The following is a 27,886-nucleotide window of genomic DNA, read 5'->3' as shown; positions in this document are numbered from 1 at the left end:
ATAATCCTTGGTAGACTATTTGGGATACAAGGTAACCACAACTATAAAGACAAAGATGGGGATTTCATTTTCTTTCTATGGTAATGTGCTGTGTGTGTGTGTGTGTGTGTGTGTGTGTGTGTGTGTGTGACAGAGAGAGAGAGAGAGAGAGAGAGAGAGAGGAAATTTAATTTAACAAGACTTTAATGAGATAGCAGGACTAAAAAACTAATTGAGGTTACGTAGCTGGCAGAAATTCCATACCTCTCTTCCCTCGATCCCACCCTACTGTGCAAATATTGCCTACCACATACACATATACTACAAATGCTTAAATGAAGTCTATTATATTAAAAAAATATAGACTTTTTTGTTGTTTGAATAGTTAAATTTTGTAGATGATTGCAGAGGCATGAGTCAGAGCCAACAATGGTCATGAGAATTAAAAAAAAAAAAAAAAAGGCAGCATTTTAGACCTTGCAGGGCATGGAAAAAAGGGTCAGCCTGACCTCATCTATAGCTCCTGGGCCAGGCAACTCCAGCTAACACTTGGAATTGACAAGTAGCAACAAGGACTGCCTCTTTCTATCTCATCTTATTTTTTGTTAGCATAAGATGGAAGGCAATCCCACAATTACAGAGTCTTAGATTTCCCGGTCCATTTTTCCACCTGCTGGGGGAGGAGCTGCTCTCAGAGAGTCATGCGGGGAAACTCCCTGATCTCTCTCATCATTTTAATGTCACGTCTGAGACTATGCCCAGATTTTCTGTTCATTCAGGCATTTATTCACTTACTAATTTAAAAAGTTTTGAGCTCCTCTTATATTCGAGGCATTGTTTTAGGGAACATTGTGCTGGGGGTTCAGCAGCAAATAAAACAGACAAAATTGTCTTCATGGGGTTTATATATATTAAATATATTATAATATATTAAACTATTACTTCAACATCCACTTATTGTACTAGGACTTGGGTATGATTTCAGTTTCACTAGGGGGAGGAGAAAATAACCACATATCACACAGGGTGATAAATGCCAAAACAGAGGTAAACACAGGGTTCTGTGGAATTAGCAAGCTTCTCCTGGGGAATCAGGGCGGGCTTCCCATAGCTGACGTCTGACTTGGGTAGGATAAGTATGGAGGGTAGGCAAAATTTTCATCCACTCTCCTAAAGGCTCCAACTGGGACCAATATAAGACAGATTAACAGGAGAAAAGTATAGGAATGTTACTTATATGTTCATGGGAGCCTCCAGAGAAAATTGAAGAAAAAGAAGTGAGCAGGCCAAGTGCTTATATACTAGGTTGAACACAGAGTTGCAATTGTGGAGAGGTAACTAAAATACTTGAAAGGAGGGGACCACTAAAGGAAGGAAGAGTTATTTTAATAAGGTCTGTATGTCCAGATTGCTCTTAGCTTGGACTCCCTGTCTCTGATGATAAGAATGTTTCTTTCTCCTGTTACAGGGAGGGACCCGTTCACGTGAGAGTTTTATCTTTGGCTTTTAGGAAGAGAAAGGAAGGTCAGAGTGTCCTTCTTGCACCTGCTTTTTTTTTTTTTTTTTTTTTTTTTTTTTTTTGTTAAGGGCCTTTAACTCAAAAATAATCAGTATACCAAAGGGGCATATTTTGGGGTGGCATGTCTTGAACTCCTTCAAATAGGAGCTAGCTAGGTGAGGACATGGGGCAGGCGTTCCTGGCGGAGGGCTGGTAGTATGTGCTGTGGCCTGGGGAACTACCCCAGCATGGCTCTGGTGTGGGTGGGAGAGGAGGGGTGGGGGCAGTTGAAGCTAGAATGGTAAGCAGAGTTTCATCCTTGGAAGCCTTGTATATGATGGTGTAATCATTTCTTCTTGCTGCTGCAATATATCACCTAACCCCCCAAATTACCATCTCATAGTTCTGGTGCTCAGAAGTCTGGTGTCTCAATGGGCAAAACCCAAGGTGTCTGCAGGGCTGCCCATGTTCCTTTCTGGAGGCTCTAGAAAGAACCCGATTTTCTTTTCTTTTCTTTTCTTTCTTTCTTTCTTTTTTTTTTTTTTTTTTTTTTTTTTTTTTTTTGCCTTTTCCAGCCTCCAGAAGCCACATGCATTCTTTTGCTTATGGCTCCTTCTCCATCTTCGAAGCAGGCAGCATGGTGTTTTCATGTCCCTCTGTGGCTTCTGCTTCCTCCTTCCACTTTGAGGGTCCCTTCTGATGAGATTGGTCCCATGGGAATAATCCAGGCTAATCTCCTCATTCTAAGGTCAGTTGGTGAGCAGCTTTAATTTCATCTGCAATTTCAACAGCTCCTTGGACATCTAAATTTCTACAGATTTATAGATTTGGGGGATTAGGGTGTGGGCATTTTGGGGGAGCTACCATTCTGCCTGCCACATATGGGGAGCTACTCACGGGCATAAACAGAGGAGCAGTATGACCGGGTTTAGAGGGAATGCATTTAGAGGGGCTGCCATTATGGTTGTGTGGAGATTGGGCCAGGGTGGGGTTGGAAAGGGCAGGGCACAATGGAGCTGCTGGGGCAGAGGCTGTAATTAAAAAGCCTAGGTGAGTGACAAATGACAAGCGTCTGTATGCACATAATGTAGATAATTTACCCCTAGAATTCTTAGAAAAATTTTATCTAATTAAGCTTGAGACACACCCCATAGTGTGGAGAAAAGGAAATTGATTTCTAATCCTGTTTTAAGGCATGAATAACTTTGGAACAGAGGCTATGTCCTCGTACAGAATTTCCTTGCTTTTCCCAAGAAGGAGGAGTGTTTTCTGAACATTGTAAAATGGGGCTGTTGGATTGGGGCACCTCTAAAGTTTTCTCTACACAACTTCTCTGACTCTATGAAAAGGAGATGTTTCCACCTTCTTTAAATTGTGACTTTACGGTAAATTAACCACAAGATCGAAAAGACCTTTGTGAGTATAACAGAGCTAATGCTAAGTGCCAGCGTTTTACCAAACTACAGGAGACGAGAACAGGTGCTTCAGTGTAGGAAATATGAACAACTCTGTGGATCCCAAGAACGGGGAATCTCTGAAATCCCCAGGGTGTGTTTTCAGAAGAAACACAGCAGGCTTTAGCTTCAATTCTTTTCAACCTTGCTGGGGGGAAGAGTGGACGGAAGAGTGGATTCATATGGTGTCCATCAGGACTCTGGGTGGCAGTTGAGAGGGGCCGATTCGCTTGGTGGATCCTGAGGATGCAGATTGGCTGGGGGCTAAAGTCTGGGCTGAGAGGACCATCAGGAAGCAAGGGAACACAGACACCTCAGAGCTGGGAGCACGGACGAGGGGATGCTACAGAAATGTCCCAACATTGTGCCACCCCTGCTTCTGCCAAGCGCCTGACCTCAGTCCTTGTGTTGCTAGCTGGAGAGTCAAAGCCCCGGGACGAACATAGGGTTGGTCATGTGCCCACTCCCTTAGCTGGAGAGGAACAGTCCGGCCCCTGGAGCTCACCCTGCTGTGTAGCCCACAGTTCACACTGAGAAATCTCCCACGAGGAAGAACAGATTCCAGTAAGTGTGTGTATGTGGTGGGAGTGTTGTGTGTGTATGTTGTGGGGGGAATGGTTGGCCACCAGATAGCAAAACAATGACAAATGTCTTCTAACCCAACCAGCTTGGCTTTTCTCTCTGGCCCCTTGGCTTCCTCTTGGCTACTTTTTAGTTTGTTAACTTACTCTATGGGAGGTATGTCACATCCGTTTAGACTGGTGACCAATTGCCAGGGTGAGTTAGAAAATAAGATTTTGAGTCACTTTGATTTTTTTGAGAGTGCCATCCTGTTATAGCATCCTGGATGCTGTAAGTCTAAACCCCAACCAAGGTGAAATTTTTTTTTTTTTAGCAATTTCTAATTTGTCTGTGTGGTGCTGACATAGCTTCTGACTGCTTCCCAGATAAGGCTGTGTGGAAAGAACACGCACCAAAAAAAGTGTGGAGAATAGTGTGGAAGGACCCTTGCTTTGGGAGGAGGCTGCATTTGCAGTAGTGATGTTCTATTGCAAACCCCTGATGCCATCCAGTTCAGTATGATTCTTGTGTGTATGTAGTAACTCTTCTAGTCAGTGCTCAGTGACAGAGATGAGCTTGAACTGACTGCTTTGTTTTCTGGACATGTGCTTTTACTGCTAATAGGACCAGAAAGGGGTAGCCTTGGTACCAAATTTTATCATCAGTTGGTCCAGAGTGAGAAAATAAGATGAGGGGTGCCTGGGTGGCTTGGTCGGTTAAGCGTCCGACTTCAGCTCAGGTCATGATCTCACGGGCCGTGAGTTCGAGACCTGCGTCGGGCTCTGTGCTGACAGCTCAGAGCCTGGAGCCTGTTTCATTTTCTGTGTCTCCCTCTTTCTCTGCCCCTCCCCTGTTCATGCTCTGTCTCTCTCTGTCTCAAAAATAAATAAACGTTTAAAAAAAAATAAGATGAAATCTAGCCACTTGGGAAGGAAAGGTCTGGCTTTCTAGGGGCCCCTTCTTGTGCATCACTGGCTGAGGGTTGGAACAAGCACACGCTTGCTGGTAGGAGAGGAGCCAGAGGGTCAGGCTGCATGACTCCAGTTCTATGGCTGTCCCAATGTGGGGTGCAGAGAAGCAGACAGAATAACTACTTTTTTCTCTTTCTAGACTCCGTTGTCTATTGGTTTCTGGCTGGGTTCAGCCAGTGGGACACATGGGTAGGAGATTAGGGGGCAGGAGGAAGGAAGGAGCCAGAATGTGTCTGTCTCTCTGCTTGGGGTGTCGTATTAGGCAGCAGCTACAACGCTTCCGTGGGGGCTCAGTAAAGCACCTCCACCCCGGCTCTGCCTGGGCTCCTGCTTCTACCAGGTGCCTGGCCTCTGATAATGCTGCCTCTTCCCTCTCCCCTCCAACCTGGAGATGGTAGTGCCTTTCCTGACCTTGAGGGCCTCCAGAATGCCTCGCCATTCCCTGGCTGGCTTCTCAGCAATTCAATAACATGATCAAGACCCTTAAATTCCATCTTGTAAGAATAAATAGATGGTTTCTGTTTTCCAAATCAGATCCTGACTAATACGACCAACGTGAGGCTGTGGGGTATTTTCCAGGGGCAGGAAATGAGGCCAGCACAAGTGGCTGCCACTGGGGCAACGCAGATGTCCCCTTCGACCATCCTGGAGGTCCCACTAATTCTCTCCCTCGAAGAGCTACCATCTGGATGCCCGCCATGACAGAGTGATGGGACCACTGGGTTCAAGGTGTTTCCCTTCTTTCTTTTTTGCCCCCCTTCGCCATGCTTTCACTCTCGTCAAACCCCGGAGGGGCCTGAAGTAGCAAGCAGAGGTGAGAGCAAGAGAAGCAGGTGTGGGGAAGGAGAGGGGAAGACAGACTCCCTTCTACCACTGCTGAGCCCACGGAGAGCTGTCCTCAAGACAGAGCGCTGCTAGTGAGTCTGGGAGGGATTAGATCCTAGCAGACACGTAGGTTGGGAAATCGTGGTCTAGGTCATAGTGACTAAGAATCTAACTCAGGTTTTTAAACAAGTCTTTGCAAGGTGGGATCGCACATGAAAATGGCTAGATGTGACCGCGTCATTTCCATTCATTTATTTATTTGTTCATTTAACAAATATTTATTGAATATGTATCAGGTGATGGCCATATCTACGGAACAGATCTTCCTGTACTCACCATTGGGAAAGTGCCAAGCTCCTCCCTGGCTTTCTGTGGCTGTTTATAAGATTCCCCTAGTGGCTCTCAGAAAGATCCATACTGAAACACCAATGTGTCCTTTCTCATCATTAGCAGCATTGTTTAATCTGAAATGCACACACCATAAATCGTCTGATTCTGTATTGAGCAGGCAGCATCTTATTATACACTGGCAGTTTATTTTCTAAATATTTCTAAACATACCAGGTACCCACAAATGGTGAAACTCTAATCCCTCCAAATCTTGCCCTATAGGTTCGGAAGTAAGAATAGCACTCACCACTGTGTTGCTGCCTTTGATCCCTGGGACAAGGAGGCTGGCTTCTCACCTCTCTAGTGCTCAACTACAAGTTAACCACTTTCTACAGCTGAATTAGAGCCTTGTACTGCAGCCAAAACACAGTGCGGATTAGACAACTAAAGATGTCTTTTCAAAGTGAAACAAAGAAATTAATTAAAGCCAGACAGGAAGCGTCTTCGGTGTGGTGTCTGGCGTTGTAGCCTTTCTTGGGCCCGCAGGCTCTCGCAGGGAGGGTGCAACGTGGCAGGTGGTTATTGGGAACCGCGGCCAGACCTTGTAGTCAACAGAGGACCCCTCGTGGGATCCATGGTGGGCACCCCCTTGGTGCTGGCGAGCGGGCTGGGTGGCCCCGGCCATAGGGAGGGAGTCAGAGTTGCGTGTGCCTGTGTGAGGGCCTCTGGGGGGCCTGCGTGGCGGAAGGAAGAGGCTATTAGAAGACATGACAAAGATAAACGGGTACCTTGTCTATTCCCCAGCGCAGAGGGACAGGGTGTCTGAAGGAAGGAACGAAGAAAACTAAGCGTGTCGGGGAGAATAGTCAGTCACTTGCATCCATGTCGTTTCATATGTCATCCTTTGAGGTGAGCACCGTCCCATGTTCCCGGAGGAGTAGACTGAGGTCGACGGAGTGGCTAAGCTCACCTGACACAGGTTAAATGGTGGGCAAGTGGCGTTGCTGGGATTTAAGTTCTGGTGTTCGACACCAGGCGAGCCTGCAGCCGGCCCGCTCCCCACACTGACTCTGCAGGGCCTTCTTCCCACGGTTCCTCCCCAGGGATGTGTCTCCTGGGGCCTTCCTGAACGAAACTCAGGAGGGAAATCTCTTTGCCTCATGTCTTCGTTGGTAAAAGGAGACAGATGAATCCGGTGAGCTCAGACTCCTTCTGGCTGTAACCGTTTGTGAAGCCCGAAGGATTTCAGGAGAGGCGGTGGGGTGACCTAGACTCTAGACGAAGTTAGTCCTGGTGGAAAACTTCCCTCCTCATCAGTTCCAGACACACATAGTGGTATTTAGTTTCTCAAAACTGACTTGGAATCGGGCACTAGTCCCCACGCTCTTCAGCTGCAGTTCTACTGTTTTTAGAGGGAAATAGAGTGCCTGGCACATCAAAAGATTAGTTATTATCTGGGAGATGAAAGAGTGAGTGGAAGCCAGTGTTGTGCGTATGGGGAAAAGGGAAGGAGCTGTGTACAGAGGAACAGAAAGACACATTTGAACGTAACAGAATTTTAAATATTTACTACCAGGATCATGTGGCGAAGTCTGGATTTTTTTTTTTTTTTTTAAAAAGCAAAGAAAAGATCTAGTTTCGGTGGGTTGGTTAAATGGCTTCCTTTGATGCGGCTACTTTGTTGACCCAGATACCCAGCTCCTCAGAGGCTGTTTTGTGGAAGGCAAGAAGCGAAACTTTAACGCCGCTGCCTGTTTATCTTTTCTGGGAAGAGGGAGACCCGGAGTAGATGATCTTTTGTATCCAGGAGGCTGTTAATTAGTCTTAGAATATGTAACGGAAGGTCTGGGGCTCAGCTGGGCGTGCAGAACGGGATTGTACAGCATGTTCAAATGAGGAGTTTGGGAAGCAAGTGTGTTCAGAGGAAGAACATTGCGGGTGGACGCCTGCGGTTCAGCTGAGATGCTTAATATTCAGTTCTAACTTTTTCCTGCAGCGACATCTGTTACCTTCATGAATGCTCTGTGTGAATGATTTCCAGGGACATTCAAAAGGTGGGGTCTGAGTCACCGTAGAACAGGAAAGAGAACAGTTGTAGGAGCTAAGAAGACAGCGAGATGGATGGTTTAAGGAGCAAGAGCCATGCATGCCGAAGGTCCCTGGCACTCCACAGATATCTTGGGACAACCTTGGACTTGCACTGTATGTGGGTGCCATTTTGCTGAAATTTAAGAGAACACGACCTTCGTTGATTGTAAGGTCTTGAGTGTGGGGAGCATCGCGAAGGCAAGGAGAGAGGGGCATTTGATTTACAAAGCAGAGTGAAAGCAGGGCCCACAGTACGCATGGCTGCTTTATTTCAGGACTCAGTGGGAAACCACTGGTGCCAAGGGATATGAATATTTAACATTTTCTCAAGGAAACAGTCAATCTGTTAGTTCTCCCCTTCCCCATTTAACAAGATGTGGATGATAAGCAAGTGAAAGACACTGGGGACAACTGAAGGTCACTGGATCCAAGTAGTTATGAAAAAGAATGAAGTGAGAAGCACCAGGGGATTGAATACCATGGAGGAAAAAAACCGCTAATAATAATTGTAACCGACAACAAGAATCTCAGAACCAAAAACGTGTCATTTTCAAAAGCTTCCCAGTAATTAATGAGTAATGGATTAAAGGAGAGAGCGGGGAATATGTTTTTTTTTTTTTATAGGAAAATTATTTTTACTGGGCTGATCAGTAGCGGTAATTCCCTATGCATCCTTTCTTCCCTCTATCTGCTGGCCGGCTCCACTTAATTGAGTCTCTCTTCAGTTACTATGCTAGTCTTCATTCAAGAGTTAGTGGAGTTTTTCATCCAACATTGGCTGTGATCCTAATATAACATAACACGTCTTCATTGGGACTGGGGTTAATGTAAACTAAGTTAATGAAGATAGCTATGAGTTTTCAGTAAACCCTCGTATGGAAGGACCCACTGATCTGGCTCATGTCTGGTTAATCATCGTTCAGTGGAAACTCCGTAGTTTTCCAATTTAGTATAATTGGAGAGTTTAAATCTCCTTCTTTCCTCCACCCCCAGCCTGGTACATGATATTACCTAATATCTTTTACTAGGAAGCTCAAAGCAATATTATTGAATAATTATGAAACCAGTAGGAAATAGGTGAATATTATATTACCAGTTGTGGAAATGGAAAGGCCGATATTATAAACTCAAACTGAAATCCTTATCTACCCCCCTTCTCACCCTCTTGCTCTGTATTTGTAGTTCATCAATTTTGTCATCTGTCCAGAAACCCAAGAGTTGTCTTTTCATGTCTGTACCTCTAATCCCCGACATCCTATCAGTTGCCAGATCCCTTCTGTTCTATCTACTTGTGTCTGGAATTAGCATCTGTTCTTCCTACTCCCTCTGCCCTGGTCCAGCGCTCATCACATCCAAACTGGTCTCTGGCCTCTGGTCTCAGCAGCCCCTAGTACAAACTCGAAGTGCCTCAGATTAGAGCCTCTCGGTGACCTCCCATTGGATCTGCACATGTCACCTGCGTCACCTGGAAGGTTGGGTGCTTAAGGGAACAGAGCAAAATCCATCTGATTCACATTTGTGCTGCCAGAGAGACATAGCATAGAGACTGGAACACTGGCTCCACATAAGCCTCCACCCATCCATCATCCACCCTTTCCACATATGTTTATTGAGGTCCTACTATGTGCAGCTACACTCTAGGTGAATGAGACTATGTCAGTGAATAAAACAGATACTGCTGCCTTTGCATATGTTCCTTCTTACCCTGATGCATATATTTAAGCTTTTATAAACAGGTTTTGTAAACATATGGAGTCAAACATATCTGTGTTTCCTTTATGATTTGTACTTTTTGTGTATTGCCTAAGACATTCTTTGGTTCTAAACCATAATAAAAAATCTTGCATAGCGCAATTATGATTAAGAACTCAGGCCTTGCGGTGGCTGGGTGGCTCAGTTGATTGACCATCCGACTCTTGATTTCTGCTCAGGTCAGGATCCCAGGGTGGTGGGATTCTCTCTAAGATTCTCTCTCTTTCTTTCTCTTCCCCACGCATGCTCTCTCTAAAAACAAATAAACAAAAATCCCCTCAGGCCTAGAATACAATGACCTGAATTCAAATTCCATCTTGTCCACTAAAAGCTGGGCAACTTAGCTTAGGATTCTGTGCTTTAGTTTGCTCATTTGTACAAATAAGAGCATTTAAGGGTATTTAACTTGTGGGGTTGTTTTGGAGATTAAATGAGCTAATACAATGACATGCATATAGAGTTGTATCTGATGAGTTGTAATTTGTACTATTATTCTATTATGTTCTTTTTTATCATCTCTCTGATCAATTTGAAATTTGTTTTCATTTACGGTGTGTAAGTTGGGAATTCAATTTTATGTTATTTTTCATATGGAAAACCAATTGCCACTGAATCCTTGTTTCTACTTTTTCAATGGTTTCTCTTTGCTCCTAGAATCACAGTACAATTCCTTATTTTAATCTTTGCTGTATAGGATCTGGCCCCCACCTGCTTACAGAGATCCCTTTTTACTACCCTCCATTGTTGTGCTATTGCTGCCCTTGCCTCCTTTGTGGTCCTAGAACATACCGGCCTCTTCCTCCCCAGGGCCTTTGCACTTACTATTTTCTCTTGTTGGAATGTTTTCCTCCCCAAGTTTTATAGGGCTGCTCCAGGTCATTCAGGCCTTCCCTAACCACCCAGTATAAAACATATCATCCCTCCCACCCAAACCTAGGCACTATTTCATCAGCATTACCTTAGTCCAACTTATTCATTTTATTCATCACATTTATGAGCTGAAATTTGTTTTGATAAATCATTTCTTCCTCCACTGAAATGCAAGCTCCATGGGAACAGCAGGCCTTGCCTGTTTTAATGTATTGCTGTATCCTCAGAATCTAGAATTGTGCCCAGGAAATAGTAGGTACTTAATAATTACTTTATGGGGTAGCCTGTCCTTTTCTTCTGACCAAAAAAGGCTTGGTTTTGAAAAAGATTATTCTGAGTATAATGAAGTTTGACTTGAGGTATCACAGAGATAGTTAGGACGGGAACTGGATGGACAAGGGCAAGGGTGATGGAGAATGAGAAATGCAGGAGGCCAGGCAGGTTGTATTGCCTCAGGTCTACTTGCGGGAGAAGAGCTTGGTTTGTTTGCTTGGAGCGCTGGTGCTGGCCATGCTACACGCTCCGTGCCTGGAACACTTGTTCTCTGGCTTATCCTTCTGGCTTCACCTGAACTGTAACCTGTTCCCCGAAGCCTTTCCGGACCCCTGCATCTAGAGTCCATCTCCAAGGACTTGTTACAACTGGCTGAGGTATTGAGTTACCGGGCACCCTGAAAATTTAAATATGTATGCCAAGCCTTTAAAGGTAAGCATTGAGGCCATTCGAAGGGGAACTCCAGGTTGGGGCTCCTGGGTGGCTCAGACTCCCGATTTCGGCTCAGGTCCATGATCTTACGGTTCCTGACAGGTCCCTGCCAGGATCTGTGCTGACAGCGCGGAGCCTCATGGGGATTCTCCCTCTCCCTCACTCTCTGCCCCTTCCCCATGAACTCCAAGGAGGCAGGAGTTTTTCTTCAATCGTTGCTGGTTTCAGCAGCTGGCATATAGTAAGTGCTCAGTAAATATTTTCTGAATGGATCAATACATGATTTTTCTATAGTTTCTTTTATTTTCCGGTTAACTTGTTTTCTACTTTGAGGCTGCAATTTATCTGTCATCTGTCTACCTATCCATCCATCCATCCATTTTATGCTGGACCTGAGCATTTAAAGCTGTTTGCGTTGAATGACTTGTCTGCTTTACAAGACAACTGCCAGGTTGTAGGGCTGCTCCTCTACATGTCAGATGCTTCCCTTCCTCTCCCGGCTGCTGCTTTGCAGGCCGGTCTAATTTGGAAGACACTCCTACTTTGTTACTCCACTGTCTCTTCAGAAATTCGCAGTCACAGAGAGGCGTAGGGGAAGAGCTCAAGTGTAAAACTCTCAGGGTTTATACATGCTAGTCCAAGGCAGGCTCACTGGACTACGGTTGATAGAGAAGTGTGAGAATTCGAGTCAGATCAAACATTTATTTAGTGCTTGCTGTGTGCAGGAAACTGTGGTATGTGCCACGGGGGACACTTCAAAGCTCAAATGTACCCCGTAGGGCAAATGAGGCTGGCGGGAAAGATTCACCACACTCCAGGATGATCACGTTTTGAGATAACCTCAGGACATACAGATGGAGACATCTCAGAAGACGATGTGACACCTGGTAGACAGTTGGCTTTGGAGCGCCCGAAGGCCAGCCTGGAGATTTTAGGAATTATCTAGGATGAAAACAAATATTCACAATGGTGACCTTCCAGGAAGGTCCTGAATCATTAACAAAAATAAAAAGAATCATAGTGCAGATTGTATTTACAGAAGTAGAAAGATGGACCAATGAATAATTTTTTTTAAACAATGACAAAAAAGAGTGGAGTATATCTGGCTCACCTTAACTAGGGCCTCATAATACTCTACTCCCTGTGATAAGCAGTTGTTAAATATGTCCTAAGAATATGTCCTAGCATTGACAGTGCGCCTCTGATGGAATTGCAAAGACCACTGCATTCCACAGGTGACAGCAAATGTACCAGATTGCTGAGCTCCAAAACTTCAATTTCCTCAGCTCGTCCCAGTGGGAAACCAGGTTCTGTGATCCAGAGACTCCGAACAAATGTTTAGCCCTGACCCTCTGCACACAGAATGGAGTTGGGACTAATATCTCTGGAAGGGAGAGGAAATTCTCCCCACGTGGTGAGAAACGAAGCAGGGGTTTGAACCGGAGGTGGCCAGGCTCTTCCTGCATTTGCCTTGAGGTTGCCATCTTGCACGAAAGCAAAGGTGGAGAGGGAGCAGAGACCCTTTGGCATGGGGTGGGGCAGGGGATGGAGGGAAGGAGGCATGGCCTCTGGAAAGGCACAGCAGAGCATTTTCTGATGAGGCAAATTTGCTCCCTCCTTTGCCTCCCCCATCGCTCCCCGCAGCCTCTCATGGGTTTGCAATGCCCACAATGAGAGTTACAGGTGGTTTTGGCTCAAGACTGTGATAGGCAGCAAGCTCCCTAAATCATAAACAATCCTACATGTAGTGGGCACGGTAACCTACCACAGGGAGGAGTTAGTTCCTTAGAAACAAACAGATGAGCCCCTGGGAACAGGGGATTTATAATTGTGCAGATGGGGTGTGGCAGAAGGGGGAGCAGGGAAAAGGTCCCAAGAGAAGGGCCAGGTTGTGTGTGTGTGCGTGGCTGGGTGTGGGGGGTCTAGTAAGAAGCAATGCATGAGTTTGGGGGTATCCAGGAGTTAAAGGGCACAGACATAAAGGAATCAGGAGCTTGCCAAAGAAAATCCTCGCTTGCTTCGCCTTTGGGCCCCAAGGCCAGTCTCCTGTTATCAGAAAGGGGGCAGCCAGGTCGATTTAAAAGCTGTTTGCTCTGAGATTCCTGCTGGGGTTAGAACACCCTCAGCCACCAAGCAGGTGGGTTTTCCTGATGGCCTGGGCACTATTTGCTCTCAGCTTGCATTTCTTCACCAGAGTGGCTGGCAGTGTGGGTAGAGGTCGTCACAATTTTCCCAGGCTTGTGAAGATGGTCTGTTTGCATTTACAGAGCTTTTAGCATTTGCGGGGTACCATGCTCAATACCACATTTAATCTCCAAGACAACCCTGTTAGTAGGTTCTGAATTACCGTCCCTCACTTTTTATGTGGAAACAAGGGCAAGGAAAAGTCCAACAGCTTCTTCAAAGTCATCATAGAGCTGGGACTCAGACTCCTTTTCTGCAGTTTGCGATTCTAACCGCTACACTCCGTAGCCTGGTCATTGTCTTTCCTTTCACTTAGTGAACTGATTGCTAAAATCCCCAAACCCTGGTTATGCACGGAGGCCTATAAACTAGCATTCCTGACCTTCCCACAATACCAAATGAGTTTTAACAAGCTTTTATATAAAACTGACTTTTATTGCAATTTAAAAAGAACAAAGACAATTTGATAAGCGCCTTTAATTACAATGTACCTGCTATTTACATGTAATTATACTTTTATACACAGCTTGAATAAGGTTCATTACATGTAAACTATAAGGTATTACAAGTTAAACTCCAGCCTTTTGGGAACATTCAGAATAGAAACACTACAGGCAGAAACACACAGAAATCAAATACCCATTTCAGTTCCTTAAGTACCATTACTGGATGAATGATCAAGATTTGGCCACAGAAGAGAATTGTAATTATGCACTGAGTTGAAACTTATTCTTAACATGACTAATAGTATTGCTATTATTTAAACTCTAAACATAACAATTGGATCATTAAAAACAATATAACTGTAATTTATATAGCACCTTTCTTCCAGAGATCAAAGCATTTGTATTTATATTATCTCCTTTGTCCCCATAACATCCCCATGAGGTAGGCAATGGTTGGTATCATTATCCCCATTTTGCACATGGAGAAACTGAGGCACAGAGTAATTTGTTCAAGGTCACACAGTAAAGTTAATGCTGAAACAGGGATCACAGAGCTGTGAGCTCATCTCTGAATCCAATGTTTCTCTTTAAATTGTCGTCTCTTAGAATTTAATTCAAAACCTCAATTCACTTTTCCAAGAAGTGTGCATTTTTTTCTCCCATAAAAATTGTTGAAATACTATAGGTAAGAAACAAGCACTCTGGGGCAGATGACAGACTGATACCACACTCTTTTACTGAAGTCTTTTTGTTGGCTTTTTAAAAATTATTATGAGGAGTTTCTTTTCCCAGTTTTACAACCAAGTTAGGTTTTTAAATGAAACACATTTGAAGGATGTATCTTGTTGCCTAAAACTGTAGCTTTGGTAGCCATATTATGCTATCCATAAACCAGGCTTATTCCTGAGTTTACAAAGAAGAAAATGTCTAAAAATGATCGAAATCTTTGAGGTCATCCTTCTCATTTCTACACACTATGGTTTGCTCCTTAGGCTACTCAGGGTGGTAGACAGGGAGCTGGGATAATCTGTTTTCCAGAGACACAAACTGAGACGTGAGGAGTGGGAAGTCTTGCCCACGTCGCTTAGTTCAGATTTTATTCCTGCTCGCCAGGCCCCCCGTATCAAATATGTAGTTGCTCTTCAGAAAAATATTTTTTAAATGTCAAAACCTGAGGCATAAATGCTTGTTGATGTGAACATAAAATTCAGCTTGTCTGACACTCTGCACATGCTTCTCCCTAAGAGGCAAGCCCTGCTAACGGTGCGGCCACACGTCCAGGACACCAGTAGTCAGCCACGGAGGAGCCTGTCGGAATGGTCTCTAGTGTGGCTCCAGGAAAAACAAGAAAACCTATCATCAAAAAACTGCAAAAAAAAAAAAAAAAAAAAAAAAAAAGGCAAGCAGGCTTATGGGACAGGTCAGAAACATCATGTCAGATTCATGTGTGGGTTTTACATTAAAAGTACCTAAAAAGGAATCTTCAGAGATAGACTTGGGCTTTTGGTTCTCGCCTCTTTACCTGGGGAAGGACACTGACTGTTGTCTTTCAGGGAAGCCTTGACTACCTAAATGGGAAGTTCAAGTTAAAAGTTTTTTTTCCTTCTTCTGCTTAAAAAGGGAAAAAGAAAGTTTGCTTTAAACTCATGGTTTCCAACTGCTGAGTTAAAAAACAAAACAAAACCAGACATCGTAATAAGACAGTTCTGAGGTATAAGACAGCCCCTGAGGCTCCAGGGGCTAAGACTGGTCTCCCTTTTAGTCTTAACCATCCTAGCATGGGTGCCTAACTGGTATACTAGGTGAACTTTTAAAAATTAAATGTGTAAAGAGAATATCCATTCTTTTAACTTGGCGGGGGGGGGGGGGGGGGGGGGGGAAATTACACTCTGGAATACCCATCCAAATAATTAACTATGACAACTTAGAGTGAAGTAAAAAAAAAAAAACAAAAAAAACCCAAACACATCCTGGATCCTTAGCTGTGTGGAAAGTGAGTGCTTAAAAGGGATCTGGTTTCTCACTTCAAACATCAAACATTGCTCCTTAGGCTACTCAGGGTCATTCGCTGAGTTCAGCAAATGGCCAAGTTATTTGTCTACGAATGGCCAAGTTATTCTCAATATCTGGTAGCTCCCCGGTGAGATGCTTGACCATTCTTGTGTCCTTGAAGCCTGGCAAAGCAGACCAAACTACTTATAACTACCAGAATCCATAAGCACTGTCTCCTGAGGGAGGGAGTAAATGGCTCTATGGCTAAAAAATATTACACTCAGCTTACTTTATAAGTGATTAAGTCTTATAAGAAAGGGGTGTTTTTCCTTGAAAGGCTCAGCATCCTCCTACTTTACGGTCAAGTTATTGGTCTGTTATTCCAAGGATTTAACTTCACTGGAACTTAGGAGACACAGGCAGTCTAAAGCCTTATGAGGGACAGTGAGCTTACCCAGTTAGAGCACGGTGCTGATTTTTCTGCAGTTGTGACTCTGATTCTGGAGAATTTTTTACAGTTCTTTTCCACGGCCCTTTAGTGCCAACCATTCTCATGAAAAATGTGGGCAGGTATGAACATGGTTTAGCAAAGCTCATGACCGTACCACCCAGCATCTGCTTCCCCAGGTGGACCCATGACCTTATCTCGGCAGCCTGGGACATAGGAACATGTGAGTCGGGCAGAGCTGTCCACCCACGGGACAGTGGCAGGGAATGGTTCCATGCTGGCGGGCAGGATCCGTGATCTGAGGAGTGTGTCCATTTTGCAAAAGATGTGTTGGAATGGCCTATGAATAGCAGAGAGCAGCCAGGGTGGGGAGGGGGAACAGGTATGGTGCTGTGCAAAATGACAGAAGGTCACCTGTGCGGAAGGAGCCAAGGTAAGATCGGAAGAAATAGTGGCTTTGTGTCCCTGTTCTTTAGACTTTCTCCTTAAAAAGACTAGGGTAGTGGAGGGGAAAAATTAGAAGATGTTAAAGCCAGTAAGATATTTTCAGACTTAAAACTAAGGTTTAAAAATGCCCAGTATCAGAAACAACTTTTTCCACTCTCTTGTGAATTAGACAATTTGACCATTATAAAGACCTTTTGAGACAATGAGTCAAAACGCCATTGTCATGAATTATTTTTGAGTCAGAGGAGCACTTTGAAACTGATCAGGACCACCTATGGGACAGTATGTCGCTTTCTTCTGAGAAACTATTTTTATGAGGAAAAAATGCATGGACAGTGAAATGCAAATTCCTATTTGTTTAGCTATCTTTCAAACTTCCCCTGAAAACTTGAGGTGCATTCATAAAACAGGATATTTAAAAGGTAACAACAATGAAACCGTTGCCAATTTCATACACAGAAGTTTGAGGAATGACCATTACCAGCCTTTATCATCCATTACAGAAGGTGATCTAAGACAACCAGAGCATAATATATTTTTAAAAAATACCCATGGTATATAAGTGGTGAGCAAAGAAAAATCTAATTTGACTGCATTAAGATAAACGATTACCAAATGGAATGCTTAAAAGAGTTTCCTTTTTAATAAAAGTTACAACAGTTCTCATTTCATCCGGCATTAAGAAAAACTGGAATAAAGAAGAACCTGGAGAAACAATGACTACTTTATACATACCAGAGACTGGACGTAAACAGACCTAAAAATGAGCGATAGGAAAAAAACCCACTTATGAATATTTGTTCTCTTCCGGACCACAGTTTTTAAAATTTACTTTCATAATTCCAGATGAAGACTAGTCTATCATGGTTTCTGGACTGGTCTCTTTATGTCAAACGCTTTCTAGGTGCGTTCAACTTGTCCAATGCCACTATCAAGAATACCGTGTTTACGAAAAGGTACAGCACACAGAGCACTACTACAGGACGAGGCGTATAGATTTCACTGCAAAAAGAAGGTGTATCTGATATTATAGACACACGTTCCTATTTTTCACATCAGTCACTTACACCAAACGATACACTTGAGCTTCTCCCGGTTACACAGGACAGTAAGCCTGTCAGGATTTCCAGGAAACAGCAGTCAGTACAGCTGTGCTTCCAGGGCCACCACGAAGCTGGCCGGGTACCAGACGCCGACACTTTTGGAAGAATGGCATCACTATATCACATGGACTCAGTATTAACTAGTACAAGGAGCACTGGAAAAAAAAAATGTCATTTACTCATTTACAAAATCCTAACTCAGTCTTGAACTGAAGCTCTGGGATGAGAGCCACCTCTCAGAACATCTCAGAGCGGTTTTCTGCACGTCATGCTACATCACCGCTCGCTGGTTCTGCGGTAAACTCACACGGCCTTCTAAGGAAAATGAGATAAAATGCAGCCATGTGATAATAGGCCTCTGCTACCAGGTGGTGGGGGGGGGGGGTCACCTCCCTGTAGCTCAGTCCTGGCTCTTGTTGCTTTCGGCCGCATCTCTTCTCAACACTGAGAACACTGAGAAGGACGCCTATTTACATTTCCTCCTGTCATGCTGAATATGCAATGAGCCACACACATTAAAAAAAGAACCAAAACTATTTTAAAACACCACTGGGTTTCAACGAAGAGAATTATGGACACAACTTAAAACCTGAATTTATTAATAAGAAAAATGGTATAAGGGTAACCTAGGAAGGCTTTCTTGCAATTACTGAGTGAAAACTATTGGGTAGCTTTTTTCTATTTTGCTTTTATGACAATAGTCATCACACTAGTAGGGGAGACATTCCAAAGACATCTTTATATGTGTGTGTGTGTGTGTGTGTGTGTGTGTGTAAATATGTATAGGTATGTATGTATAGTATATGTACATGTATACACACAGTGTGTTACTGGTTAAAGTAAATAAATGCTCTAAGAAAACAGAAGTCAAATACGAGAAATAGATATAGCGACAGCCTGAGGTTAAATTTTAGTTCTTTGTGGTGGCTACCTCTTGTTAGCACTTAATTAGAATTAACTCTTGGATTTTGAGGGCAGATACATCAGTAATTAGCCTTCTTCCACAAAAGACAGCAGTACCTTCAAAAGCTTTAATAAACCTAATGACATAATTTAGTGGACAGGAAAGAAAATGTGGGCCACATATTTGCAAAAATTACTTTCTTCTAGAATTTAAAATTTCCTTAAACATTTCACGTAAAATAGGTCATACTTTCCTGCTGACTGCATTTGAGAAATAGTAAAAACAGCATAAAAATTCTTCTAAACTTTCAAAATATCTGACTAAAAACAAAGATCCTGCCTTTAGGCAAGACGAGTTTACAATTCTGACTTACAGGACAAAAAACACTTCCTAAAACTTAGTTTATTTGTGTAATTTCACATAACGTAAGTTATAACAATGCATAATATGGATGTCAAAGTTGAATTTTAAAAATACTGTAAAAACTTTTCATAACTACCTTTCACAGATTTAAACTGTAACATTTAGCTGAACATGAAACTTTTTTAAAGAAGCCATAGGCTTTTGTCCAACTCAAACACTAGCACAGATTTTCAATGAATAAAGTAAAAGTGACAAAATTTATGAAATACTGTACTTTAAGGTCAAAACCATGAGGATACATCAATACTGTAGTTCAGTAAGGTACCCAATGGTCTAAACAGCAAGCCTGCTCCCAAAGTTTACTCCGCTTCTCCCTGCCCCCCACCCCTCAGGGATTGTGCTATTACTTCTTTTAGCATTTATGCCGGAGGGCCTTCTAGTTTCTTTTAAAATATACTTACAATACTTTAAATCACAACTTATTCTTAGCACAGATTCTCAAATCAAGAGAGAGCTCAGTGCATATTTTATGGCTATATTGCCATAATTTAGCCTTTATTTCAGAACTTCTGGGGGTAATTCTGATAATGAAATTTCAAGATGATATGACTATTTATAAAGAACTTTCCTCTCTGGAAATGATTTTACACTTGAGAGGTCATTCTCACCTCCCTGGCAATAAGTAAAGACATTATGAAATACAGTAAAACTTTGGAGTGGTCAAGCGCTCATAAAGGACATCACTGCAGCATGCACAATACTAGGTATGCGATGTGACAAGGCCGTCCCCAAGTGCTAAAGGAACCCCAGGATGTAGAGATTGTTGGGTCAAACTCATTAATACCAAGTAAGCAATGAAAATCACCCGGCAAAACGGTGCTCATGAAAGATACGAATTCAGAGAACAAGGCCCACTTGTGGCGCCTTCCTGATGAACTTTCCCCCCAATCCAAGGGTATTTCTGCCCTTATCTTCTAGTCAGTGATGATTGTGCTTAGGCTCGAGAGGTCTTCATGGGAAAGACCAGGATGACCGAAACATAATGACAGCCGACCCGTTTACCCCAACAAAGCTCACTTCACAATTTTCAGAAATGTATCACAGAGCAGTCAAAAATCAAGCCATGAATGCAAGGGATGGGAAAAAACCACGCCTGTGAGCTGGTCCCTACCATTTGCAGGATGCTCCATCCTCCCAACTGCATCCTTTGTCATAATGAGTGAAAACAGCAAGAGTATTCAACCTGAAAGGCCAGACATGTCGCAGCAGCATTGAATAACTGCCTCTTTTTTCCCCCTTTGTCAGTGTAGGAAAAGGTCCCTTTCTGTAGCCACACGGTATAATAGCAGGTTCCTTTTAAAATGAAAAGTGAACAAGTTTCCCAATGTTGGCCTTATAAAGTCTAAAGAGATGATTAAATTCAAACCAGGCTGAGCTCTTAATCAGAGTTATTTCAGCCACTGATTTTTGTAAAATGAAGGGGGAAAAAAACCCCAATAGGCAATTTGCATTTGTGAGGACTGGCTTGCGGAACCCATCACTGTTTTCTTAAACACGTAACTGAATCTTAATGGAATTATAAATACCTTCATGAGGTTAATAATGCAGACATCCCTAGTCATATTTCATTCTTTCCATTTTTTTTGACCATTTCAAATATTTCAGTATTGCCCACTGAACTCACTGAAAACGATCCTTTGTGTTTATTCTGCTGATTTCTCTAGTGAGCCAGATGACTTTGACCAGGAGCTCCAAGTACCATTTGAAAAGTTAAGTCTTGAAAAAACCTTCGGTATTTTAAACACTTGATTAGAAAAAAGATAACAGCTACGTGTAGTTACCTAGCTTATGTGCTTTATGGTGTCTTTTCAAAATGAGAGTATAAATCATTGTACACAAAATCAAAATAGTTAATATACATTTTTTTCTGGCACTTTCTAGAAATTAGGCGTTAAACATAAAACATCTTATAAATTTATATAACAAAAATAAATGTTTACATTTTAATTTTAGATAGATTACCTTAGGGTAGCAGTTAACTTATGAAATCTCACACTGTTAGTGTGGCAGCAGAGAGCATCAGAAATACACATTCAAGTCCGCAGCCCTTCAGAGACGGATGCCATGGCTGCCGTCCAAATATGTGGTGTGTCCCAACATGGAGATTAAGGCTCTCTGTTTCAGAGAAATGAGCTCTGGGCTAAAACAAGTATAGAAGTACCACAATGTTCATTGAAAATACTGAAAAGGCTCTGAAGAGTTTCAAATACTGGGGGGGCACGCTTTGACTAGAAAAATAAAATAAAGCATCTAAAAACGACTTCAAGTACTTTGGGAGAGGCTGCCGATGTGGAGTGCCTAAATCAGAAGGAATGAAGACCTAAACCTAAGAGGCAGCCCCGGTCCTGTCCACCTGCAGTGGTCGTTTTTCCAGGTGCGGCTCTTGGAAGAGGCCTGTGAGCTGACAGGAACCAGCAACCACAGTTTCTTACCATCTTAAAATCCCTAAGTGGAAGGCAAGGGCCAAGCCTCGGGGGAGAATTTTCTTGGAATGAACCATTAGAAATCGGAAGATTTCACGGGGAAGAAATATTAGGGGCAGACAGGGAAAAAAAAAAAAAAAAAGAAAGGAAGAAAAACCTGGCTCTTCTGAATGGCAGTATTTTAGGCAGGTGGGGTCGTGGTTCTTGAACGCAGTTCTTCCTTACATCTTGGCTTTCCTCACGAATAGGATGAAACCACCGACAGCTGGGACCTTTCCAGAGGGCGAGGGTGCATGAAGGAGATGTGCTTGGGCGTGCGAGTGCCCCCTGCAGGCAGGGACGCACTCGGGTGCACTCGGTACGTACCTCACTGTTTCCGACCCTGCTAAACAGCCTCCACGTTTTCAATCATCTTCAGGTTACCGGAGCAGCATACAGAGTGTGGGTTGACAGAGCTTCTTGTTTCCCGCAGGAGTGCCCCCCAGGCGGCTGAGCCCTCCAGGCGGCTGAGCACACGACATCTGGGGTTGTCTTCGGGGCTGCTAGAGCCTGGTGATGTCTCTGCACTGCTGCAAGTCCCCAATGCTCTCATAGTCATTCTCCTTCGGGAGAAGGCCGCGGTGGCCATTGGTCTCTGGGGTGGCCTTTTCTTCCTCTCTGTTTAGAGCCTGTATTGCTTCATAATCGGGCTCGGGTTCCTCACTGGGTCTCACTGCTGCTGGAAGCATGCTACCGCTGTTTGGAGTTTTCTCGAAGTCTTTAACAGTCGCGTAGAGATCGTTACAGGAAGAGGGGGATCTCTGAGCGGCGCTCTGGATGGAGGTGTAGGTGGACTCTGGAGCTTTAAGAGACTGTCCTGATTTATTCCCTGACTGCCCAGGTTTATTTACTGATGAATACATGGCTGAGATCTAGAAAACAAAGGGTGAATTAAATAAATAAGCCTCAAGTTTGACTTCTTTCTCCCCCTTTACAGTGACAAGCTAGATATTTAGCACTATAGGCATGTGTATGCCCCTTTAAGATTTTTTTTTTGCCAATTCTCCCCAGCTTTAGTGAGATACTATTGACACATAGCATATGTAAGCTTAAGGTGTACAACATGGTAATTTGATACACATATATACTGTGAAATGATTACTACAAAGCTTAGCTAACTCCTTTGTTACCACTATGCGTGTGTGTGTGTGTGTCTGTATGTGGTGAAAACAATTAAGACCTACTCTTTCAACTTTCAAGTATGATAGTATACCACTGTTAATTATAGTCACCATGCTCTGTATCAGATCCCTGGAACTTACTCAGCTTACAGCTGGGAGTTTGTACCCTGTGACCAACATCTCCCCTTTCCCCTACTCCCCAGGCCCTGGCAACCACCATTCTACTTGCTATTTCTAAGAGTTTGGCTTTTTTAGATTCCACATCTATGTAGAACATATAGTATTTGGGTTTCTCTGTCTGACTTATTTCACTTGCATAATGTTCTCAAGGTCTATCCAAGTTGTCACAGAAGGTAGAATCTCTTTCACGACTGAATAATATTCCACTGTGTGTGTATGTACATGTGTGTATACACACATTATATATATGTGTATATGTATATATTTAAAATGTATACACGTGGATCTGTATCTCACATTTTCTTTATCCATTCATCAGTTGATGGATACTTAGGTTGTTTCCATGTCTTGACTATGGTGAATAATGCTGCTAAGAACTTGAGGGTACAGGTATGTCTTCAACACAGTGATTTCATCTCCTTCAGCTATATACCCAGAAGTGGGTTCTTCATGTGCTAATCCTGAAGTACATTACTAGAGAACAATTATATATGTTCAACTTTGTAAGTGGACCAGTCATATTAACATAACCCCATGACAACCAGGTTCTCTCTGGGTCTTCGGGAAGGAGGAGAGCAGGCAGAATGAGGCCCCCAGGACCTGACTACCGTATCATGTTTTACTCGATTTCTACATCAGAATATTTCACCTGGGGGAAAAAAAAAAGCTCTACTGCTTTAAGGAGAAAGGAAGAAGACAGATGTTAGATGAATGGTTCTCAAAAGGCAGGCTTCGAACTGGCAGCAGCAGGATCTGGGTCCCATCCTAGAAGCACTGAATCAGAAACTCTGGGGACGGGGCCCAGCACTCTGTGCTGATTTTGATGCCCACTAAAGTGTGAGAACCCCCGAGTTAGACCGTTTGGTTCACTCTTTCTGCATCGAAGTGGTCTGAAAAGTAGCTCCTGGATTCTGGCTGGCAATCTACTTCTACCTGTAAAAGCCTCATTTTCCATTAATTTTCAACTTCATTGCATATTACCGGTTAAATAGACATTTACAGATGGGGTAAGTTTTCTCCAGTGGGAAAAATCCATTCTTATTTGCAACCAGCCAACCCAGAAATGAAATCTGGGGACAATTCACTTACAGGGCCCTCTTTCCTACTGAAAGCATGGGCTATTTTCCGGACACCCCTACTCAGTCTCATTAACATACTCCATATAACCTCTACTATCAAGAGGGATTTAATTTTCTTGGTAATGATAGATTAAACACACTGATTAAGAGATATTTTTGTGTGTGTGTGTGTGTGTGTGGGGGTATTATTGTTAGAAACCACGGTTGGAAATAAGTAGAAATATCCTTCATTACCTTCATTGGCCATAATGATTGATTTATTCAAACACCCAGGAAATAAATGAACATGCCTCCTGACAGATGCTTGGCTTCCCAAGTGCGGAGAGATATTTCCTTGCTTTCACATATCTTACATACTGTGGATGAAGTTTCCAGCTGGCCTCAAAAGCGTCTTAAGACAGGCCTGCCGCATGTTAACTGGTCATTTGCATGAGAACTTTTCACTACAGGCTGGTGGCTCTGTTTTGCCAGGCCTTGACAATCTGAAGATTTAAAACCAGAGGAATCATCTTTGGGAAATTCTGCCATGCTGATCTGACCTGTCTAGTGAATAGTAAATTAACATTCTCACCTTAGAGATCTGAATGGAAAATTACTCTTGAAATGAAGAATGATAATTTCTTTGAAATTAGGAAGAATAAATCACCTGCTTTTCACAGTGAGGTGCAAACATATGGAACTTATTATCTAAAAGGTCGTCCAAGCCAAAAATGTGGACAGATTATAAAGGGTGAATCATGGATGACAGTGAAGAGGGGAGCCAGCAAAGTAGAAATGCACTCTGTGCCCTCAGGGGCAACACTGAAGAGGACAAACACACCATTTCCTGCCCTGTACCGATGAGGGGGGCACACTGCAGCTTCTCTCCTCAACTTTCCTCCCCACGATCCTGCCATTAATGCTCCGCTCTTTGCAATTACTTGGGTTTTCTTGGTCTTTACACTCTTTTTAAAAAGTTAAAGGCTCTTTCATTAACTTGCAACTTACTATTGTCTCTGGGCACGAGCCTAGTGTGCAGAGAATGTTGAGAATCTTTCATAAGCGTTAACATTTACAAGTCTTCTGATGTTTGGATATCTACCTTCTAGGACTATGATTTCCATTTCGTATACAGGTTCCTTTCAAGCCCTGCTGCTATTTAGTGTCACAAGTTTTCTCTTTTAAATTTTTTTTAACGTTTATTTATTTTTGAGAGAGAGAGAGAGACAGGGTATGAATGGGGGAGGGTCAGAGAGAGAGGAAGACACAGAATCTGAACCAGGCTCCAGGCTCTGAGCTGTTAGCACAGAGCCTGATGCGGGGCTCGAACTCACGGACCGTGAGATCATGACCTGAGCCGAAGTCGGACGCTTAACCGACTGAGCCACCCAGGCGCCCCTACAATTCTTCTCTTTTAAATCTCTCATCTTTATTATTTAGGCTGCAAATTGTTATGATGTTCTTATAAATTACCCTCTTCCTTTCCCCCATTTCTCTTCCTATAACCAACCCTTTCCCATCATTCTGTTAAATTGGGATAATTGTACTTAAAACTCATGTCTCAGTGTCTGTCTGGACTGGCTAACACTATAGTACAAAAATACCAAAATAAGTGACTTCCATAATTATTTTTTGTAAAGCAGCTTCCTAAAATGAATACATGTGAGTCACCGTTCTTTAATCTATGTTAAAAATTCATCAGTGTAACTAGGTCCTATTTTCCCAAACCACAAACAATGTAAGATTAGAAGAAAAGTAATTTAAATTTTTACATAGTCTCTATTTTAAAGGATTTGTTTCCAGACCTCTCATATATTCTTCTTTTTGGTCCCAAGTGGAATGGCCCTGGTGCAGTGGGGACAACAGACTGCTAGAAGAAGGTGAAGGTGCCACCAGGCTGGTGAGGGGCAGGCACAGTGGACACGGACAGAGCAGCATGTGAAAGAAACCCTTTGGAGGTAGAATTCAGGGGACCTGATACTGCCTGAGTCTGAGGACATAGAGGAAATGGGGGTGTCATGGATGATGCCCAGGATTTTGGCTTATATGAGCAGGTGGCTAGATGGCAGGTCCTTTCCCTGGGGCAAGAAACACAGAAGCACATGGGCAACATTGCCTATGGAAAGCTCTCTGCTCTTTGAACTCCCAATGGGGGATTGTAGTCTATTTCATTTTTTAATACTCTACACAAAGTCCTATGATGTGAGGGGATGTCCCTGCATATGTATGTCATTTTCCTACATGCACAAAATTTACCATGCTAGGAATTCCAGATAGAAGCTATATACAGCCAGATAAATTGAGGTGTTCAGCCCTCTGAGCCTAGCTTGATATAATAACATATATACCGGCTTATACGATTTTGATGCTTCACTGAAAAGTTTAGCTGGTGAATATTTAGCCCAGGTACTTGGACAAAGACAGTGCTTTCCTGTTGGCTGCTATGTCTGACTGTTGCTGCAGCCTGGAATTGTACTTCCTGGAGTTAGTTACCTGCTCTCTGCCTCCATATTCCTCATTAAAACCTTCCCCCTCCACTTCCCAGGCTGGATTAAATTCCTTACACCCACCTGTTCCAGTTTCCTGTGTTTTCCAACCCATGATTAAGTGCCTTCGAAGGTGGACTTCCTTCCTGACTGCTCACTAAAGCTCTCGCACTTAAATCTCTCTCTTGTCATTCTATTTTCTCCCCTCCTCTTCCTATCTTTTTTTTTCTGTTCCTTCTTTCCTACTCTGTTTCTTTCACTTAGATGACCTGTTCATCCTGTCTTCCTTTTTCTCCTACCATCTGTCAGTCACTTGAGCCACTATAAAGCCAACATTCCCAAATCCTGGCCTCCACACATATGCTTAAGAGTATTTCAGCTTTGGGGCGCCTGGGTGGCTCAGTCGGTTAAGCGCCCGACTTCGGCTCAGGTCACGATCTCGCAGTCCGTGAGTTCGAGCCCCGCATCGGGCTCTGGGCTGACAGCTCAGAGCCTGGAGCCTGCTTCGGATTCTGTGTCTCCCTCTCTCTCTGGCCCTCCCCTGCTCACACTCTGTCTCACTTTCTCTCTTAAAAATAAATAAACATTAAAAAAAATTAAAAAAAAAGAGTATTTCAGCTTTTTCAGAGAAGAGTAACATAACAGTGCATTTATTCAGGGAGAAACGCTCTATTCTTTAAAGTTTTCTGGTTATTTAAAAAGCAACAAAACTCACCTCTTCTTCTGTGAGAGTCGGGTCCTCTTCCCGGGACTTGTACGACAATGAACTAAATCTCTGTTAAAACAAACACAGACCAAGGGAAGATATAGTTTGAAGTCAATAATCCAGCCTTTCTTTTGCATTTGTTTTGACACATCTATAAAAATGTTTCAAAAGATTTTTAGGGAAGATATTATTTTCTACAAAGAAATTATGTCAAGGGGTGCCTGGGTGGCTCCGTCAGTTAAGTATCCGACTTGGGTTAGGTCATAATCTCACGGTTTGAGTTGGAACCCTGCATTGGGCTCTGTGATGACAGCTCAGCCCCTCCCCCGCTTGCACTCTGTCTCTGTCTCTCAAAAATAAACATTAAAAGAAGAAACACTAATAAAAGAAATGCTGTCAAGCAACTAACACTTATAAACACTTGTAAAAAATCTATTGTGTTGGGGCGCCTGGGTCGCTCAGTCGGTTGAGCATCTGACTCTTGATTTCGGCGCAGGTCATGATCCCAGGATCGTGGGATCAAGTCACATGTCAGGCTCCATGCTGACTGTGGAGCCTGCTTGAGATTCTCTCTCTCCTTCTACCCCTCTCCCCCTCTTGTATCTATTGTACGATGTTTTTCAATACCCAGTAGTATTAAATACCCAATACCCTTCCTGGTCACTGGTGAATTCAACCTTCAGGTGGGTTCTTAGCACTGCTCTGTGTTGGACCACCCTTGCCAGTATACCCGGTCCCTGCTCGGCTGTTTACTTCCCACCTTCCCCTCCCTCCCCAGGCCCCAATACCCCTCCCCCATCCTCACTCTTACCTGGTGACCTGGAGAAAACTGAAGAAATCAGAAATTTCTAGGAACTTATACCCTACCCCACCCCCATCTCTGCATTCACGAA

The 27,886-nt window shown here is 43.3% G+C and overlaps 1 protein-coding gene and 1 long non-coding RNA gene across 2 annotated transcripts in view; one reads left to right on the top strand and one right to left on the bottom strand.

Moving 5' to 3' along the window:
- The window catches only part of LOC125924834 (uncharacterized), a 66,954-nt gene extending 44,995 nt beyond the window's left edge, over positions 1 to 21,959 (top strand). The window contains exons 2-3 of the long non-coding RNA XR_007458591.1: positions 21,652 to 21,761; positions 21,876 to 21,959. This is a non-coding gene — a long non-coding RNA (uncharacterized LOC125924834). The remainder of the gene's footprint in view (positions 1 to 21,651; positions 21,762 to 21,875) is intronic.
- PAG1 (phosphoprotein membrane anchor with glycosphingolipid microdomains 1) overlaps positions 14,460 to 27,886 on the bottom strand; it is a 142,831-nt gene continuing 129,404 nt past the window's right edge. Inside the window, exons 7-8 of the mRNA XM_049633610.1 lie at positions 27,003 to 27,062; positions 14,460 to 22,314 (exon numbers count right to left, since the gene is read on the bottom strand). Of these exons, the coding sequence (XP_049489567.1) occupies positions 21,946 to 22,314; positions 27,003 to 27,062 (429 nt within the window). The 3' untranslated portion in view covers positions 14,460 to 21,945. The remainder of the gene's footprint in view (positions 22,315 to 27,002; positions 27,063 to 27,886) is intronic.

This window comes from Panthera uncia, chromosome F2, assembly GCF_023721935.1.
Source record: "Panthera uncia isolate 11264 chromosome F2, Puncia_PCG_1.0, whole genome shotgun sequence".
Lineage (NCBI taxonomy): Eukaryota > Metazoa > Chordata > Mammalia > Carnivora > Felidae > Panthera > Panthera uncia.
The sequence above is the reverse complement of the archived record's forward strand: the minus strand, read 5'-3'. Positions and strand labels throughout refer to the sequence as shown.